The sequence below is a fragment of the Sander vitreus genome, chromosome 8 (assembly GCF_031162955.1).
Source record: "Sander vitreus isolate 19-12246 chromosome 8, sanVit1, whole genome shotgun sequence".
Classification (NCBI taxonomy): Eukaryota; Metazoa; Chordata; class Actinopteri; order Perciformes; family Percidae; genus Sander; species Sander vitreus.
This window is the reverse complement of record NC_135862.1, coordinates 5,259,314-5,277,594: the sequence shown is the minus strand read 5'-3', so window position 1 is coordinate 5,277,594 and position 18,281 is coordinate 5,259,314. Positions and strand designations below refer to the sequence as shown.

The following is an 18,281-nucleotide window of genomic DNA, read 5'->3' as shown; positions in this document are numbered from 1 at the left end:
AGTGAAAAATAAAGCCTGTATCTGCCTGTGATAGGGATCCACTCCCAAATGTAATGGGTTCTTCCTTGGCCCATAGTAAACGCTTCATGAAAGTAAGAAAGTCGAAATTGAAATCGACTGACTTTTTTATCCTCCTGACAGACCACTGGATAACCAGCCACTGCAGATAGTTCTCTTAAAATGATAAGGATTATAAAATAAACAAATCTTCCGCTTTACAGATAGAAACAAACCGCACTGTGCAGACCAACAGGCAGCCGTTTGGTTAGAAGAAGATCCCTCTGCCATTGGCTACAGCAATTAATGCAGTGGAGTACTTTTTTTTTTTTAAACTTCCTGTTCACTTGTGTGGACATTTGAAAAGATTTATGTAAAAGTGATGTTTATGCGGAAAGATTGGAGGCTTAAGCTGCTTGTAATGATATACATTGTTTGTCAGAGTCCCATTTCCTGAATCTCGTCGTCAGAGTGGACACATTTCCTTTTGAAGGAGGAACCGTACCTGCGTGGAGATGCGGTTGAGGCCGCGGCACCAGAGCACCTGGCCCCTCTTCAGCTCCATCTCCGCGTGGTCGATCTCGTCCTGGTCCTCCATCTCCTCCATCTCCGCCTCGGGGATCTCCTCCTGCTGCGTGCCGTGACCAGCCGTCTTCAGGAACCGCAGCCAGCGTGTGGGGACGCTGGACACCAGCTGAGAGCGGGGGCCGACACAAACATTACACCCCAGTGTCACACACACACACACACACACACACACAACAGCGGCACTTCCTGTTCCCTCAACATGTTACTAACAGTTTCTATTGTCTAATAATGATGGTCAGCTACAGAGAGATCCAGGGAGTCATTTCTATTTGTGTCCCCTGGTTTATCGATATTTCAGATCATATTTTACTAAGAGCGCCCTGTTTTAATTCACTGTTGATGTAAACTCTCTCCCCTCACTCCTAGTTTTCTTTAAATCCCTTTTCAGTGGAATTAAGCTCATCTAGCTGTTGGAAGGCTTTTGGGGTGAAACCTTTAGAGAAGTGTTGAGTTGCACTGACAGATCTTTAGTTCAAAACCAGCTGTTGTGGAAATGGTCTGGACCAACGGGCTTTATCCCTGACCTTCTGCTCTCTGGGCCCTATCTTGCACCCAGCGCAATTGACTTTGTACACCGACGCATGTATCATTCCTATTTTTGCACCCGACGCACAGCGGACTTTTCCCTCCACAGACTCACGTCGGTAAATTAGGGAATGAACTTGCGCTCCCGAGGGCGGTTCAGCAAAAACAGGAGGAATGTTCCGGCGCAAACGTTCCCTGGTGCTATTTTGCAGTTTCAGAAAACCATTGCGCCACAGACCAGGAAAAACCTGGTCTAAAGTCAGTGGCGCTTATTTTAAGGCGAGACAATACAGGTGAATAGGGTAAACATTTTAACTAGCAGATATCACCATGAAACTCTCCCAGTTGATTACTTACATTAAGATGAGAAAAAAAATGTATTACAAGTTTTCTGTAATTTAATGTTTAAATATGCAAATTAGGCATTATCTAATTAAATATGCACTAATTTGCATATATATATATATATATATATATATATATATATATATATATATATATATATATATATATATATATATATATATATATATATATATATATATATATATAACGAAATCTGAGTATTGGATAAAGCCAGGTTCAAAATTCTTTTTTCATTGTGTTCACATATTAGATAGGAAAACAATTACAGAGGGATTTATGGATATCTACTTTTGTTATCCTGTAAATCAGAATATACTGTCAATAGCCTTTTTTGGCTGTGCTTACACTTTTACGGCTCCGCTTTGCACTGGTGGAATGGACACGGTTGGCTTTTGAGATCCTAACCATGGCGTGCGTTGGCATTCTGAGTGCCTCCATGCTGCACTGTCACTGGACATCCGGTAATACACAGGGATGAGCTTCTTATGAATCATTCAAAAGACCAATATTTAGAACATCGGAGAAAGCAAACAAAGTAGACTAAATTGTTATTTGACAGAGTATCTGCACACTGTCAGAGTTACGAAGAAGAGACGGATCCTGACTAAATACAGGCTCAGTGACCACCTACTGGGTCAGACAGAGATGCACTTCCTCCTCCACTGGGAAAAACTACGTTCACTAAGAGATTTACACCTTGGAAAAATAGCCAAAAAAAGTTAACACCAGAAAAGACTCCAGAAGTTCTCCTAGGAGAGGTGACAGCAGCTCCACTGACAGCTAAATATGGATCTGTCTGCCACAGCCTGAGGGACTCACAATCACTTAGGAACCCAAAATTACAGATTTGTTTAGTATTGTATTAGAATAGTATATATGTGACACCTACATATTTAATATATGACATGTAGGCTATGAATTTCTGTAAACTGCAGGGAGGGGGGGGGGGGAAGAGAGAGAGAGAGAGAGAGAGAGAGATGATTGGTTTATTGCACGTTACGCCCAAACCACAACTATGCATAATGTAGCTACTTCAGACCAACCCATTTTGGATCCGCCCACAAAGCTACTTATGTTTGGCGTTTGATACTTGTGTTTCAGATCGTTAAAATAGGGCCCTCTGTGTGTTGCTGTTCTCAAAATCCCTTCACCACGGTCAATAACAACAAACTTCGAGCTAGCTACACGCTCAAAACGGCAAGTTTTGAAGTCAATTTAGATTGTGCAACAAGGCAGGGAATGATTGTCAAGATTAACAAAGAATATGTTCACGGCATCTCCTCTCTAACTGGCACGTTTTGGGACTGATTGGTGGGATTGCTGCAGACAAAGTACACACAGCGATACACTGGTAAGAGCTAATGAGGTTTAACCATGTATCCGCTAATTTAAATTGCTCACGTTACTGTATTGTGTGAACAGTTAACTTCATTTCATATTGTACGTGGCGCTTTCTTTTGCGGGGTGAAAATGTTCCACCTAAACAGCCACCGTCGCTGCGTCCAGAGGTTAGCGCTGCCCAAGACGATTGTGATTTGGGTTAAAGAAATGCAAACAACCCAGAGCGGGTTTTTTTCTCCTATCCCACAATGCATTTGTGGTGTAGCCATAGCACTGTGGAGTAAAGTCTGGCAATGCGAGACTACTGAATCACAATGTCCCCAGTTCAAGTCTGGCTAGTAACCTCTGAAGTAGGTCACCCCCACCTCCCATCATTTCCTGTCCATAATGGTATACGGTGTCTCACCTGTCCCCACAGCAGGCTGCCGAGACCCAGGAAGACGCACCACAGCCACTGATCGAGGCTCAGCCGCACACAGCTGAACGGTTTACCACCAAACTGCACGATGACGACCTGCAGGGGGAAAGAGAGAGAGACAGAGACAGGGACTCTTTTGCCCCCCTTTTCCACTGTAAATTATTAGTGACCCATCCCATCCATTACACAGCAAATTTGAACTCCTACCCTCAGGGAGGCGTTTTAGAGTACTAACAGCAAATAGAAACATCTTTAAAAAATCCTTCATCCCCAATGCTGTGAAGGTGCTAAATAACACTGGGAACCGTACTTAAAAATGGAATGTAGGGCGAGGCAGACTTCAGTGTTGCAGGTTTTATGCACAGAATGCATTTTTAGTAGGCTAAATTTATCTATTTATTTACTTTTGTAAATGTAACCTTTGTAAAGTCACTTTTTATGAAATGTATTGTCCGTCTTGGCTATGTACTGTTTGTAACGTCCTGTCTCTCTTGTATTCTTGGTGAAACCGAAGAAAGTTTTTACAATAACATTTTTCGTATTCGTATGACCCGGTGAAGCGACTGCCTCGGCCCCTCACAGGTTACCTGTATGATGAAGGTTCCCAGGACGATGGAGCAGAAGATGGGGTTGTTGAAGATGCCCTCGAAGACGTTCCTCTCGCCGTGAATCTTGCGGGCGTTGAGCTCGTTAAAGATCTGCATCAGGACAAATGTGTTGAACACGATGGTGTAGTGCTCCGAGGACGGGGCGTGGAGCGGGGCGTTCCTGCCACTGTCGAGGTTAAACAACTTCTCGCCTGCGAGAGGGAGAGTCGAAGAGAGCAAAGGAAGAAATCAACTAAATCTCTTCATTGGGGCTGCAACGGACGATTTGATTATGTTCTTGATAAATGGATTAGTTGTTGGGTCTATAAAATGTCCGAAAATGGTGAAAACATGTCGATCAGTTTTTCCCAAAGCCCCAAGATGACATCCTCAAATGTCTTGTTTTGTCCACAACTCAAAAGATATTTCAGTTTACGGTCACAGAGTTGTGAAGAAAACCATTATGTACAATTTATTCACTGCTGCTACATATATTTACACTGTACTTTATTTATGTTGACACAGCACTAAAATAGCATTTGTACAATCCATTGTTTTAGCAACATAATCTTTAAACCCAATCTCATATTTTAACCTAATGTCACTTTACTTCTACTTAACTTTTTATTTCTTGCACTCTTTGTTCCTTTTATACACTTACTGACTAGCTTTTTCCAGACTCTTATTTTTACCTTGAATCTGACTGGGAGCAACTGCAACTTAAAAGTATTCTGATTCTGATGATTGAGAAACTAGAAAATATTCACATTTAGGAAGCTGCAATCAGAGAATTTTTACTTTTCTCAAAATAGTTGGCGATTAAGTTAATAGTTGACAATTAATCAATTTATCTTTGTAGCATCCAAATTCCATTCATTTACACACCAATAATGAGTTAATGATTATTTTAAGTGCTTCGTAGTCAGGATATTTTTTGACTTTTTCCACAAGTTAGGGGAAGCTGTGGTGCATTCACTGACCTACGAAGAGCAGGGTGAAGATAACAGTCAATTGGTAGACGGCGTGTCCCAGGATGTTCTTCATCATGGTGCGGGAAATGAGCGGCTTGTTGCGGCCGTACGGGCTCCTGAGCAGCAGCGCCTCGGTGGGCGGCTCGGTGGCGAGAGCCAGTGAAGCGAAGGTGTCCATGATGAGGTTGACCCACAACATCTGCACAGCTTTCAGAGGAGAGTCCTGGACAGACAGACACAGACACACAGTCTCTGATGAGTCTCTAGAGTCAAGTTTTTTTATTGACAGTATTTGATTTTAGAGGTAATACTGATTGTATGTCATTTTATATGCTTTCTGTTGTGTTGAAAAGGAGGGGAAAAAAGAGATTTCTAATTTAAGAGACATTTTCTCAGTCTGGTGTAGCTCATGGGTCATTTCTTGGAGCGCCCCTGTATTCTAACCTTTATAGTAAATGCATTGAAACAGCCCAGGATACACATGATGTGATGACAACTGCTTTTCAAAATAAGGTGTTAACAAAAATATACACTAAATACTGTACATATAAGGAAAAATATGAATTGGATTTTATCCACAGGAAGTATAAAACATGTTACCTCTGTCCTGTATAAATAAAAATAAATAAATAAATAAAAAAATAAAAAATCAACTATCACGGATATTACATTATTCTTTGATTTTGGGGGCTGGAAAAAAAAATCCTGACTATTACTAAATTAAGGACAACTCAGACCATATAGAGATTTAAAATCAAGCATTTCTACTGTATTAATTTGGAGAATCAACAAAATGGTCTCACATTTGTGCACCTTGATTAGCTACAATTCTAAATAGTCAAGGTGCTGTTAAACATTTCTCCATAATTTCTGACAATGAATGATACAGTATGTTTGAGTTCAGGCCATCTCTGACTACATACAGACTCAAAATTAAGCATTTCTACCGTATCAATTTAGAGAATTGCCAAAATGTAGTATTTCCAGTAGGTGAGACAGCATCGGAGAAGGACACTCTGTCTTGTGTGCAACATGTGAGAAAGGGCAACTTCGGACACTGTCCGCACCTGATTCGTCTTGAAATGTCTTTCAATACCACATTTTAATACTTAAGGAGTAAATCTCATCAGCGTCAATGAGGCGATAAGCAGAGGCATGCAGGAAGAACACTTCGTTACGCACAGAGACGGGGCTCATGTTTATGTGTGTAAAGGAGCTGACAAATAAAAAAATTGAGATTTGTAATGTGATAATTTATTTTTGTTAAAATGGATTTTATCGACAGCTGTCAGTTGGACTGGACTAGACTGTTAAGCCACTGTTATTTTGTCCACCCCTAATGTAGGCAGCAGCAGCGGAGGCGTCCGGTGGCTCTGACCTGTGTGATGCAGGCTCCGGTGAAGGCCACGATGACGGCGACCACGTTGACGGTGAGCTGGAACTGCAGGAACTTGGAGATGCTGTCGTAGACGTTCCTGCCCCACATCACGGCCTTCACGATGCTGCTGAAGTTATCGTCTGTCAGGATGATGTCAGACGCCTCCTTCGCCACATCCGTCCCGGCAATACCCTGCAGAACACAGCATGTAGGTTAGCTTACAGAAACCTTGCACTGAACCTGGCTGCGAGCCAGGACCAGGGCTGGTCTCAGGGGTTCAGGACTCCTCACATAGGTTAGATCTGTCATCTGTCAGGATCAGCTGACTATCAGTGGATCCCCAAATGTTTTGACAGTCCTTTAACCTCCTGGTTGCTCTGGATCAGAACATGACAGAAACATCAAAAATGTTTAAATAACCTGACGGGGCGGGGCCACAGCAGAGGACAAGAGGAAATTTAACAATCATCTGGACATTAGTTTTGTTTCTTTTAACTTGAAAACGTAGAATTTGCTAACAAAAAAATTCCATCATCATTATTAATGCACTGATAACTTTATTTTCTGTTTTATAAATGAAGTCATAAATGTTACAAAGTTAGCTAGAAGCAGCAGTTTGATGACATGAGCGACAATCTTTTACCATGGCGAAGCCAACGTCCGCTTTCTTGAGGGCGGGGCCGTCGTTGGTTCCGTCTCCAGTTACCGCAACAACCTGCCTCTTCTCCAGCACAGTGCTGTCGATGATACCTGAGATGACGACAGACACACAGCAGAGACACACTTATAACACACACACACACACACACACACTTAACGAGCGCTCGCAAGCACAGTATATCAGAGTCACTAGAGAGTAGTCTCGCTTTGCCAGACCCTCCTCCACAGGGCTGTGAAGGAGGGTCTGACTATTCCACACAGCATTCCAGGATAGGAGAAAAACGTGCTCTGGTTTATTGGAATTTCTTTAAACTAATCACAATCGTCATGGGAGGCGCTAAGCTCCGCATGGTGCCGCTGCAAAATAGCCTCTGGAAGGAACTTGTTTTGGTGGAACGTGTACGTTCAAAGGTTGTTTTAGTCGCGCAACAGAAAACTCAGATTGGACAGATAGTCTAGCTAGCTGTCTGGATTTACCCTGCAGAGATCTGAGGAGCAGTTAACCATAGTCCTCACAAATCCACCGGAGTTTAGCATTCCAACACAAAGAAAGCGGAAGGTAACGGACATCAGCGAAAATACATGCATCCGGTGGAATTTTAGACGCAACAAATGATATATCCAGCTACAAAAAAAGCCTGAAAGTCGGAAGTTATAACAGAAATACAAAGAGTTGTTGCTATGAAGATGATACACTGTCTCGTCGTATCGCATTGGTGTAAACTGGCAGGTTTCAGAACGTTGCAGACTGGCAAGCGGTTGCAAGTTTGATTGAAGCATCGAATATTTGGGGTCACCCCTAGTTTTTATGCCTTTGTTTTGATTTTATAAATCAGGGTTGCCACTGAATTTCTATATACGATCACATTTTCTTTTACTCCCTCTTAATTGTGTCTTCTAATCATGGATGTTTACATGCAAGTAAAGTGTACAAATTGTGCTTTACAAAATACATCTTTCCTATGTCTTACCTGTCTTAGTCCCCAGCCTGTTTAACCCCTATGTCTGTCTGTCTCCCCCTGCCCTCTTTGACCTGGTTAGTGTGTTTCTAACCTTTGACCAGTGTGTGTTTGTCCGTTGGAGATGATCTGGCGAGGACTCTCAGCTTCGGCCAAATCTTATCAATACGCTCCTGCTCAATCTGCACAGAAAGAGAGAGAAGACATAAATATTAAGTATTAGTTGCAAAACATTCATTTAAAATCAGTTTAGCAGACTAAACTGCGGCTAGTGTCCCCTAAAGCAGTGGTGGGTGCCCCTACAAGGGCTCATAAGAGAATCAAAGGGGGCTGCGAGAACATTTCCAGTGCAGGAAATAAGTCCAAAATTGTCCAAATCACCTTTATATATTATTATCCACATTAAGGATCCCGCACCCAGTCTTCAAAGTTTCTGTGTGAGTTGATCTTGTTAGGTCTTATTATTTTCTTAGGGCAGGAAATAAGAAAAATAAAAAAGTCTGCTACACAAAATCATCTATTTTTTATTAAGACCCTTCTGAATCTGTATAGTTTTACATTTTCAGGCAACTGAAACCATTTAAAATCAAACAGAAAATAACTCACTTTTATTAAACAGCTAAAAAGAGGCTGCAGTGTTTATTACAGCCACATTATGAACAAACTACATCCTGATGATTGGACTTGTATTAAAGTCTTGCCAGTAGGAGCTAAAATTGTTAAAGTTGACCTGAAGGTGGAGCTAGAAGAAATGTCATGGGGACATTACATCTAGAGTGCTAGATTCAGAGTAGATTGTTAATAACAGACACTGCTGTCTTCTGGTCAGTTCTGGGTTCGTCTGACCTCTCCCAGCTCGTTGCGGATCCGCCGGTTGAACTCTTTGCCCTCGATACACAGGAAGTCGTCTCCAGGTTGCAGGATGCCACATTTGATAGCGATGGCCCGGGCAGTATTGATGTTGTCTCCGGTCACCATGCGGACAGTGATCCCGGCCCGCTGGCACTTTCTGATGGCTTCCGGTACCTGATGAGAACATCAAAAGAAAAACATACAAACATTATTTGTCAGAATAGTATCTTTTAATATTCTCACATTTCATTAAAGGACAATTCCGGCGCAAAATGAACCTAGGGGATACTAACACGTGTACCAAGTCGACCGTTCTCTGGGTTCTGTTTGCATGCTAATCGAATGTGTCTAGCTTGAAACAAGTTAGCACAAACCGGTGATTAGCTTATAACGCTAGCCTTCGGGGCAGAGAGTAAAGTAAAAAGAAATCTATTTCTACACCACTAACAAGGCTCAAAATATCACCACACTTCCACGGCAGCATAATGATGGTCCCTAAACTGTCTGTACACTTACAAAGTTCTCAATGCTTCTGTTTACATGTAGGGACCCTCATTATGCTACCGTGGAAGTGGGGTGATATTTTGAGCCTTGTTAGTGGTGTAGAAATAGATATTTACCCTCTGCCATGAAGGCTAGCGTTAGCAGCTAATCACTGGTTTGCTGTAGCTTGTTTCAAGATTGAGACGCATTCGATTAGCATGAAAATATATCCCAGAGATCGGTCGACTCGGAACACGTGTTATTAACCCCTAGGTTCATTTTGCACCGAACCGTCCTTTAAAGCGTTCCCAAAACATCTCTCCTCCAACAGAACGTCTGTCTGACCTCCATCTCAGACTGTCAGGCTGATTTCTTTAATTTAGGATGCTTAAATAAAATGCAGGCCATGATTTCACATGTTCAAAAGCCTCATGAAGTACTTTTAGATCAAACACGGAAGAGTCTTAAAAATTAAGAACAGAAGATAGTGTTTCAGGGAGCTCCTCTTCAGATGCTCTGTGAGTAGTGAATCATGCTGTGTATTTTTACACCGATTGGCTGGTTGCCTCCGTGTGTCCCTTTGTAAAGACAGGTCTGACATACCTCAGGTCGTACGGGATCCTCGATGCCGACCACGCTGATGCAGGTGAGGTTGGTGAGGATGTGGGCCTCATCATCCCAGTCAGGCTCTCCGTCAGCGGCGGGGAAGTCTCTGTAGGCCAGGCAGATGGTTCTTAGGCCCTCTGACGCCATCGGCTCAATCACCTTCCTAACCAGGTCATCTCGGTCCCGAGGTTTGAAGCTTTTGGCTTTGCCGGGCCCCATCACGATCTTAGAACACCTGGAACCACAGAAAACAATAATACATTTATTTTATATAGCGCTTTAAAAAAAGGTACACAAAGGCACTTTACAAGGTAAAAACAAAGAAAAACAACAAGATCAGTATAAAAAACAATAATAACTAGAGATAAATATTAAAAAGGTACAGCAAAACAGCATAGAAACAAATAGAAACAGCTAAGTTGGTTACAGGTTTAAAGCAGCTTTAAACAGATGGGTTTTGAAGTTAGCAAGTGATGTGGAAAGTCTGACGTGTTGGGGGAGAGAGTTCCAGAGGGAGGGGGCAGCAACGGAAAAGGCCCTCTACCCCCAGGTTCGGTGCTCGGGGCGGGTAAGAGGGGAAAAGGGTCATTTAAATCATCATCTAACTGATCACAGAGCTGTGTGCCCAGCAGCAGTGAACCTACTTCCTGAGCAGGATCTCAGAAGCCCCCTTGCTGTACATTCGGTAGCTACCATCGGGGTTCTTTAGCACCGTGCTCATGGACTTCCTCACAGAGTTGAAGGTGTAGACCTTGAACAGTCTCTCTTCTGGTATTTCGTTGCGGATTGTCTGGTAGTCTCGGCGCAGGTCGAGGGAGAATCCCAGTAAGGCACATTCAGTCTTGTTTCCCACCTGGCGAGCCAGCCCGCCCTCCTTCTCTGGCGGCTGCAGGAAGCAGCAGCAGACAGGATGTTAATTCACAGCACAAGTTTTAGATTTTAATGACAAATCAGCAAATCATGTGTGGGGATTAAACTCGCAAATGCAGCAGCACAGGACAATAACATCAATCTAACTAGGGTTCTCCTCGAGTTAAGAAATTCTTAGTCGAATACACTCATATGACAGGAGAGGAAACCGATCGGTATCATGTATGTGCTGTGATCTGTGTTGTAGATCCAGGAGGCAATGATCAGATGAGTCCTGAGCTCCTGTGACAGCCCTCCAAACCAACCGGCTCTCTCAGCCAAATGCTTAACTCACAGAGCTCTCCGAATGGACGGCTATTTTTACAGCTCACCATAATCTTGCTGGTGTAGGCGCAGTTGACCCCGATGCCCTGGACTAGCAGGTCCAGGACCATGGCAGGGATCAGATCCGGCTCTGGCAACTTTTTGTAGTAGCGACTTGCGATGTAGGTCTGCACCACTGTCATGCGGTTCATAGTGAGCGTGCCCGTCTTGTCGGAGCAGATGGCCGTGGCATTGCCCATCGTCTCACATGCGTCCAGGTGGCGGACCAGGTTGTTGTCCTTCATCATTTTCTGAAAAAAAAAAAAAGGCAAGTAGCGTTACCTGAGCGCTTTATTCGAAATTTACTAAAAGAATGAACAGCGTTTGCTCCATGATTGTCTGGAGGGGGTCAAATGGGTCCATTAGTAGTTTTCTGAGGGGGGTCACTGCTCTAACCAAAGGGGTGAAAAAATTATATTAAAAAAGACATTAGAACTGTTATTTGACATATCATATGAGACGTAAAACCAATGTCTGTTTCGATAACACTAACCTAATGTCCCAAACCTAAAATAGGATCAAGAAAAGAACATGATCTGACTGATTGTTTTCAGGCTGGCACGCTGCAGACATACTGCATACGTTCAGAGTGGCTATGTAATGCTGTATATCCAAACAGACCTTGACTGAATAGGCCAGGGAGATGGTGACGGCCAGAGGGAGACCTTCGGGCACGGCCACCACCAGCACCGTCACGCCGATGATGAAGAACTTGACAAAGAACTGCACGTAGATGGGCAGACACTCGTTGGTGAAGTCGACCCCCTGAATCACGAAGGTATCGATTAGGAAGCGAGTGATGAGGATGAGGACAGTGAGAGACGACATGAATAGACCTGAAGACATAGACAGACACAGAGAAACAGCAAGAGAGAGACACAGACATAGTAAGTTTAGTTCAGCTATAAACCTGATCATAGAAAAGAATACACTTTATTGTCCCCAAGGAGAAATTTGTCTTGGGCATTGTGCTACAGTCGGTTGCTTCACAACACAAACACGTAACAGCGAAACCATTCTAAGAATCAACATAAAAGCCACATAAAACATCTTAGGACATGAAGGAAGGACACATATGACAGTACAGACAATACTACATCTTAAAACGTGGCTGTAAGAATTAAACTTTTGTGCAAAAAATGCTGGTGTATTTATTGCAATTTGCTCTGCTACACATGTGTACAGTAAGGAGCAGTGAAGAGTGTTCTGGGCGTGTTTTAAACTCCAAGTTAAGGTCTTACCTCTGAGTAGGACAGAGTTATTGTTGCGTAAGCGTTCTACACCGACTTTCATACAGGAGGAGGATACTTGGGAGGGAGAGGGACGTCACTGTTTAACCACACTCTCACAAAGTAACAATTATGATGCCTTGTGGTAGTTTGAAGCAACAGATTGTAGCATTATGCCCAGGACAAATTCCCCCTTAAACTTCTGCCAAAAAGCAGTCAAAATCTTTTGATAAGCTAATTTTATCAACTCCTAAAGCCCAGTTCAGAACAAAGATTTGCGACGAGAAGAGTTAAAACTTGCAACTACTTGCGATGTGCCAACCTGCAACGTTCTAAAACCTGCCACTTTACACCAATGTGACTAGATGAGATGGTCTATCTTCTCCATAGCAACGACTCTTTGTACTTCCGACTTTCTTTGTAGCTGGATTTATCATTTGTAGCGTCTTAAAATATGAATGTGGATAGAGCTAGTGAGATACTTGCGACAGTTGAATGTTGTAGTAGTGATGACACGTCGAAAAGCCTTTTATTTTTCTGATTTGCTGCTTTGTTCTAACGCCGCTCTCTCTATTCAGTCAATCTCTAGCTCGCTCAACCATACACTGTGCTTGCAGGCAGTCGTCGAGGCTCGGACCAAGTTGACAGCGTGTAACTGACTTGACCAGCTGACTTCGCTATTGGCTGTTGAAACATGTGACATCCCTAACGTTCTGAAAACCAGCCACTTGAAAATCTGAGTCGCAGGCTGAGTTGAGCTGAGGCGGGCCAGTTCAGACCACTGCAACTTCTCCCTGCAGTGTTCTAAAACGATTTTGTCTCGTCCTGAATCTTTGGTCCGAACCAGACTTCAGGGCTCCAGACTGCGACCAAATGGTCGCATTTTGTGACCAAAATTTGAGAGTGTGCGACCAGTAAATTTGCCCCCTTTTATTTATTTTTTTTAAACACGTTTAGCGTGGAAGACGCGCGTCAATGAATCCGGAATCTGTGGCAGGCCAATGAGCGTGAGAAGGATAGGCAATGGCCACTGTAAGTGGCTAATGTGTGGAGGGGGAGGGTCCTAGAGATAATCGAGCGAGCGTAAACGTCTGTGGGAAGGAGACGTATCACAACCTATGTGCGTCTGAACAATGAGCAAGCAAACTATTGACTCGTTCTTTCGACCTGCAGCTAGTATGCTAGTGCCAGAGTCTAGTGTCACGGTCGGATGATGATTCAGAGTCAGAGGCGGCCCGCGGGCCACATCCGGCCCGCCAAAGCTTTCAGTCCGGCCCGCAGAATAATCATGAATTCAGAAAATGTGAAGAGGGAAAAAAATGCGTTCTGGTATTTAGCATTTCAAGCATTTAAAGCAGGTAACATTACATTACACAAGTAGAGCACAAACCTAGCCCCCTGTATTTGCAACTCTATTCACATGCCGGGATTCTGGATTCCGGATGCCCTCGCTCCACACACACAGCTGAGCCGAGAGGTGTGTGCGTTACAACACGCAGTACCTGACTGGGAACGATACAGACAAGATTACCGCTGGCGCAGATGAACTAACGCTAGTCTCGTTACTGTAAGTAGGCTAAAATAAAACCTTTCGTGAGTAAAAAGTCAATACTTATCAATGCACTCACCTGTCTACAGGCATAAACATGTAGGAAGAAATATTTTAATCTGCTCTGTCTGCACAGTCCGCTCTTGTCCACCGCGCTGCACAAACACAGCTCTACTCTGCAAATAGAATTTGTTTACAAACAAGCTAAAACAAGAGCTGTCGGTTTGTAGTGTAACGGTTTATCTTAGTTTGCCACGAATCTTAAAATTTGGACAAATTCTTGTAAACTTAACTGCTGGCTGAACAAACCATCCTCGCCGCTGGAGCGGTAAATCTATGGATGTATTAAGACCAAAACAGATGCACGTGGCTACTTAATATGCACGTGAATGACGCAATCATTATTTTTGCGTTCTTTATCCTTGATACAACAGCATCATGCTGGTTGTATTATTTTGCAACAGCATCGTTTCATTGCCAATGAGGCATACAAGACGAATGCGTGGCCTGCTTATCAGTCCATTCATCATTAAAGCTTGGGTTTTCCACATCAACTTTTCGCTTCAGCCCATTTGACAGTGACATTTTTACCTGACAACAGGCCTTTCTTTCTGCAAGCATTTTCCACCAATTAGGACGCTGCCTACTACAACGACGGTTCCATAATAAAACTTTAACCATCACTCCTCAGTGAACTGCCTCCTAGTCTGAGATCATTTTCTAGTTAAAAAGCCAGTTATCATTATGGAGTTTCCATGTTTTAAAGGAGTTTGCTCACACTAATCCATGTAAAAAAAATATAGCATTACTTCAGTTAGAAAGTGAAAATATTGAACAAGAATAGGCGTTTTAGGTATAGTCCGGTCCCCGGAGTGTCTGCTTAGAAAAATTCTGGCCCTTGGAAAAATGTAGTTGATGACCCCTGTCCTAGTGGAACACAGGAGGATCTGCTCTGAGGGGGAGTGAGTAAAGGCACAAGTTGTTTAGGGCTACTTCTTCTAGTGGAATGTTATTGGCCAGTGCCCCTAATGATTACATACATTTGTTAAGTATTGTTTTTAACTGTGAAATGACCGGAAGGTTACTAAGCACTTTTTATTTTAATTCTGAATGTATGGTATCTTTTTTAAATATTTGTACTGTCATGACAGCGATGGTCCTGTCGGTTTACCTTCTATGTTGCATCTTCAAAAGTGCATAATTTTTTGGTGGCTTTTTACAATGGCCATTGCCAATTTCTGCATCTATTATCAAAGTATTGATTAGTAATACAGTGGAAATTAGTAGAAATGTGAAAATGTGGTTAGCATGTTGATTTACGGTGTGCGCACCTACATTTTCTGGTTGTGCCCCTAACATTTTCAGTTGGGGGCCACTGTGCTCCTAGTGAAAAGAAGTTAGTCTGGAGCCCTGGACTTAACAATTCAGGACACCTCTGGAAATAAATATCAGCTCAGTTGATAAAATGCCTTTCCTACTAGTCCTGAAAATAGGACTGAATATATGTATACAAACTGGTGTCCTACTATGAGATGCTTGATAAATAATGGCCCTGATCCTTACAAACGTGTCGAACACATGTCGGGTCCAACAAGCTCAGCACACATCATGGAGTAAGCGGTAATAGACCACGGGGAGACCTAAACACAACAAAGGACTGAACAAGGTGGACAAGATGGTTCCTGTTCTGAGTCAACTAATCGGTCATGTCCACCAGATGTGGCAGCTTCACCTTTATAATGAATGTCCAGTGGATTGTTTCATTGTGGAAGAGCACAGAAAAATGTGGACTCCGCTCAGCAGCGAGGTGGTGTTCAACAGTCACATGAGGTCTACATCACTGTGAAATTAACACTCTGTTCATCATTCATCCGAGTCTTTGCTCGTACCTGCTTTGCCGATCTGCACAGCCAGTTTGGTCAGCTTCCCCTGGAGGACCGACTTGTCCTTCTTTGGTAGTTTTTTCTTTGGTTCTCCGTCCACGTTGAGCGGCTGCATCTCCACCGTGGCTCCATCCTTGTTTTTCCCTACAGAGGACACAGGAAGTCAGTAAACAACATTCAAGTGTTTAGACACAAACCTGTCAAAACTGCTGCTTCTGACACTTCAAGTCAAGTCAATTTTATTTATAATGGTCTACCATACATTCTTAAATTAAAGCCAGTATTCAAATAATGGTTCAGTCTTTAATAATAACCAGTTAAAAACAGAAAAAAGAATTCAGACAATTGATAATATATATATATATATATATATATATATATATATATATATATATATATATATATATATATATATATATATATATATATATATATATATATATATATATATATATATATTTTTCTTTCCCAATCGCTGCTGTTAATAAAATCAACACTTCCTGGAGATATTTCAAAATTAAAAGCCTGCAAGGAAAGGGATGGATTTTTCCATTAAAGGCTTTTAATGTGAAAGGTGTTTAATGTGAAACCTTTGCAGGAAGAGTTGAGTTTCATTGACGGTAACTTAACAGCGATGGTAAAATCGGAAACGTAAAACCAACTGGAATCAATCAGTGAGTAGACTTAGTGTTAAACAGAGAAAAGAGGTGAGAATGACACGACTCTGCTGTTGTACTGATTACTGTTGCTCTGTGGAAATGTACATTATACTGAAAGAGATAAACATGGAAATGTTGAGTTTGCATCAACAGCAAACTGAAACGGGAGCCGACTGCTGCCCAGGAAACAGGGAGGGTCCTTAGTAAAATATGATCTAGTATGCTTGTAAAAACAAGTATGAATGCTAATTTACTTTTTTTCTTCCCCTGACCGATAGCTGACCCTCGTTAACCGATCATTAACCGCTAACCATTAAGCAGGCAACGGAGTTCCAGTTCACCCGTCCAGGACGCTCGGGCGTACTTTCTGCGCTTCGCGTCTGCGGACAGCTGCAGACTTGTACTATTCGCGCAGCCACGATGTTCCGTGCATTGTAGCAGAACCATGCAGTCACTTTCCTGGAACCGCTTGCGCAGCTGTCTCGTCTCCAACACATCCCCCGCTGTGTGTCTGCCGAGCATACTCTGTGTGTAGGAAGGCAGGTTTAACCCGCCAATCCTCATCGATATAGTGGCACGCGTCACGTGGACGTAGCTCTCTGCTGTAAGCACCGTCCAGTAGAGACAAACTTAGCAGGAAAAAAAGAGCTTAAATGCAACTTACTAGTGCAGAGTTAGAACTACCAAGTTAATTAGCACTTAAGAAATAAATTGTATAGCCTATTTTTCTTTTACAATGCAAAAACAAATTCTAAACTTTTTATTTATGTTTTAATAATGTTTTTAAACTGTTTAGCTGATAGCATTAAATCGGTCAAATTTCAAATAAAGGCATGTGTCTAAGCAGTTAAATTAAATAATGACCCAACTATCTCAAAAAAACACTAAAATCATACACTAAAATATACTACCACTTTTCCTATTAATCCCACAGCAGGACCTGAGGATGGTGATGTCAGTGTGCAGCTCATACTCGTCCATCACTCATGAACAGACATGTCAACAGACATCTAAGTTGACATTTTGTCATCGTGAACAAATCATCAGTATTATGATCGTTAGTCATTATTAAAAGTGTTAACGGAGTGAAAAGTCAGAGTTTGTGACAGGGTGACCAGTGGAGGGTGGGGCCATGAACGGGTAGGGGGTGTCCGTCTAATCCCAGTCTGGGTTTATAGTGCTGTGTTGGTTACCTTCATGGACTATATATAGAGGTCCGAGCAGACCTCCAAAATAACCTACTAACAAACAAACTAATCAACCAACCAGACTACATCGTCTCTCTCTGTTCCCACTGGATCATCATGGTAAAAATAAACCACCCTACAAACAGAATCAACTGACACTGTAGCTCTGTGACAGAGAGTGAGGGTATCTGCAGGTGTGTGTGTGTGTGTGTGTGTGTGTGAGCGTGCTGATCCCAGCTAAGTAATGAGGTTATTAGTGGACAGGCAGCAGCAGCAGCAGGCAGGAGAAGAAAGCAGCTGCCGAGCTTAAGGCCGATAATCTTCTTGGTCCTAATCACCATCAACAGACTCAGGAGCACCTGCTGCTGCTGCTCAGACCACAGGTACATACACTGCACCGTGTGGGGCCACACAGAGCTCAAGGAGCCAGGACCAGGTCCACCTGAGACCCCTGATCTCCTGCAGGATCTCTGACCAGCCTGATCAGAACCACCTCTCATAAACCAACATGGGTTTTTCGATTGACTGATCTAATTGTCCTGCATCGCATGGTGCATAGCCCGTATTGGCTTAAAAGACAGCAACAGCAAAGAAGATCATGTTGTACTGATTTATACAACATAAATGTCCTGTTATGAAGGATACACTGTACCATTTTGTCAATCTAACCTAAACAAAAGGTCTAGGGCTGCACAATTAATCAAATTTTAATCACGATCACGGCTTCCCACGATCAAATTCACGTGATCGAGCGATATTTAAAATGCTTCATTCCGTTCATAGAACGCTCTGTATCAAAGTTTTTTTTCT

The 18,281-nt window shown here is 42.6% G+C and overlaps 1 protein-coding gene across 2 annotated transcripts in view; it reads right to left on the bottom strand.

The window, feature by feature from the left end:
* LOC144521847 (plasma membrane calcium-transporting ATPase 1-like) overlaps positions 1-18,281 on the bottom strand; it is a 42,471-nt gene that overhangs the window by 1,857 nt on the left and 22,333 nt on the right. For both annotated transcript variants that reach the window (XM_078256474.1, XM_078256475.1), the window contains 13 exons: positions 15,632-15,769; positions 11,586-11,800; positions 10,973-11,215; positions 10,376-10,617; positions 9,729-9,966; positions 8,637-8,816; positions 7,885-7,972; positions 6,815-6,921; positions 6,172-6,363; positions 4,803-5,016; positions 3,823-4,034; positions 3,224-3,331; positions 503-691 (listed from right to left, as the gene is read on the bottom strand). In XM_078256474.1, coding sequence (XP_078112600.1) covers positions 503-691; positions 3,224-3,331; positions 3,823-4,034; positions 4,803-5,016; positions 6,172-6,363; positions 6,815-6,921; positions 7,885-7,972; positions 8,637-8,816; positions 9,729-9,966; positions 10,376-10,617; positions 10,973-11,215; positions 11,586-11,800; positions 15,632-15,769 — 2,366 coding nt within the window. The remainder of the gene's footprint in view (positions 1-502; positions 692-3,223; positions 3,332-3,822; positions 4,035-4,802; positions 5,017-6,171; positions 6,364-6,814; positions 6,922-7,884; positions 7,973-8,636; positions 8,817-9,728; positions 9,967-10,375; positions 10,618-10,972; positions 11,216-11,585; positions 11,801-15,631; positions 15,770-18,281) is intronic.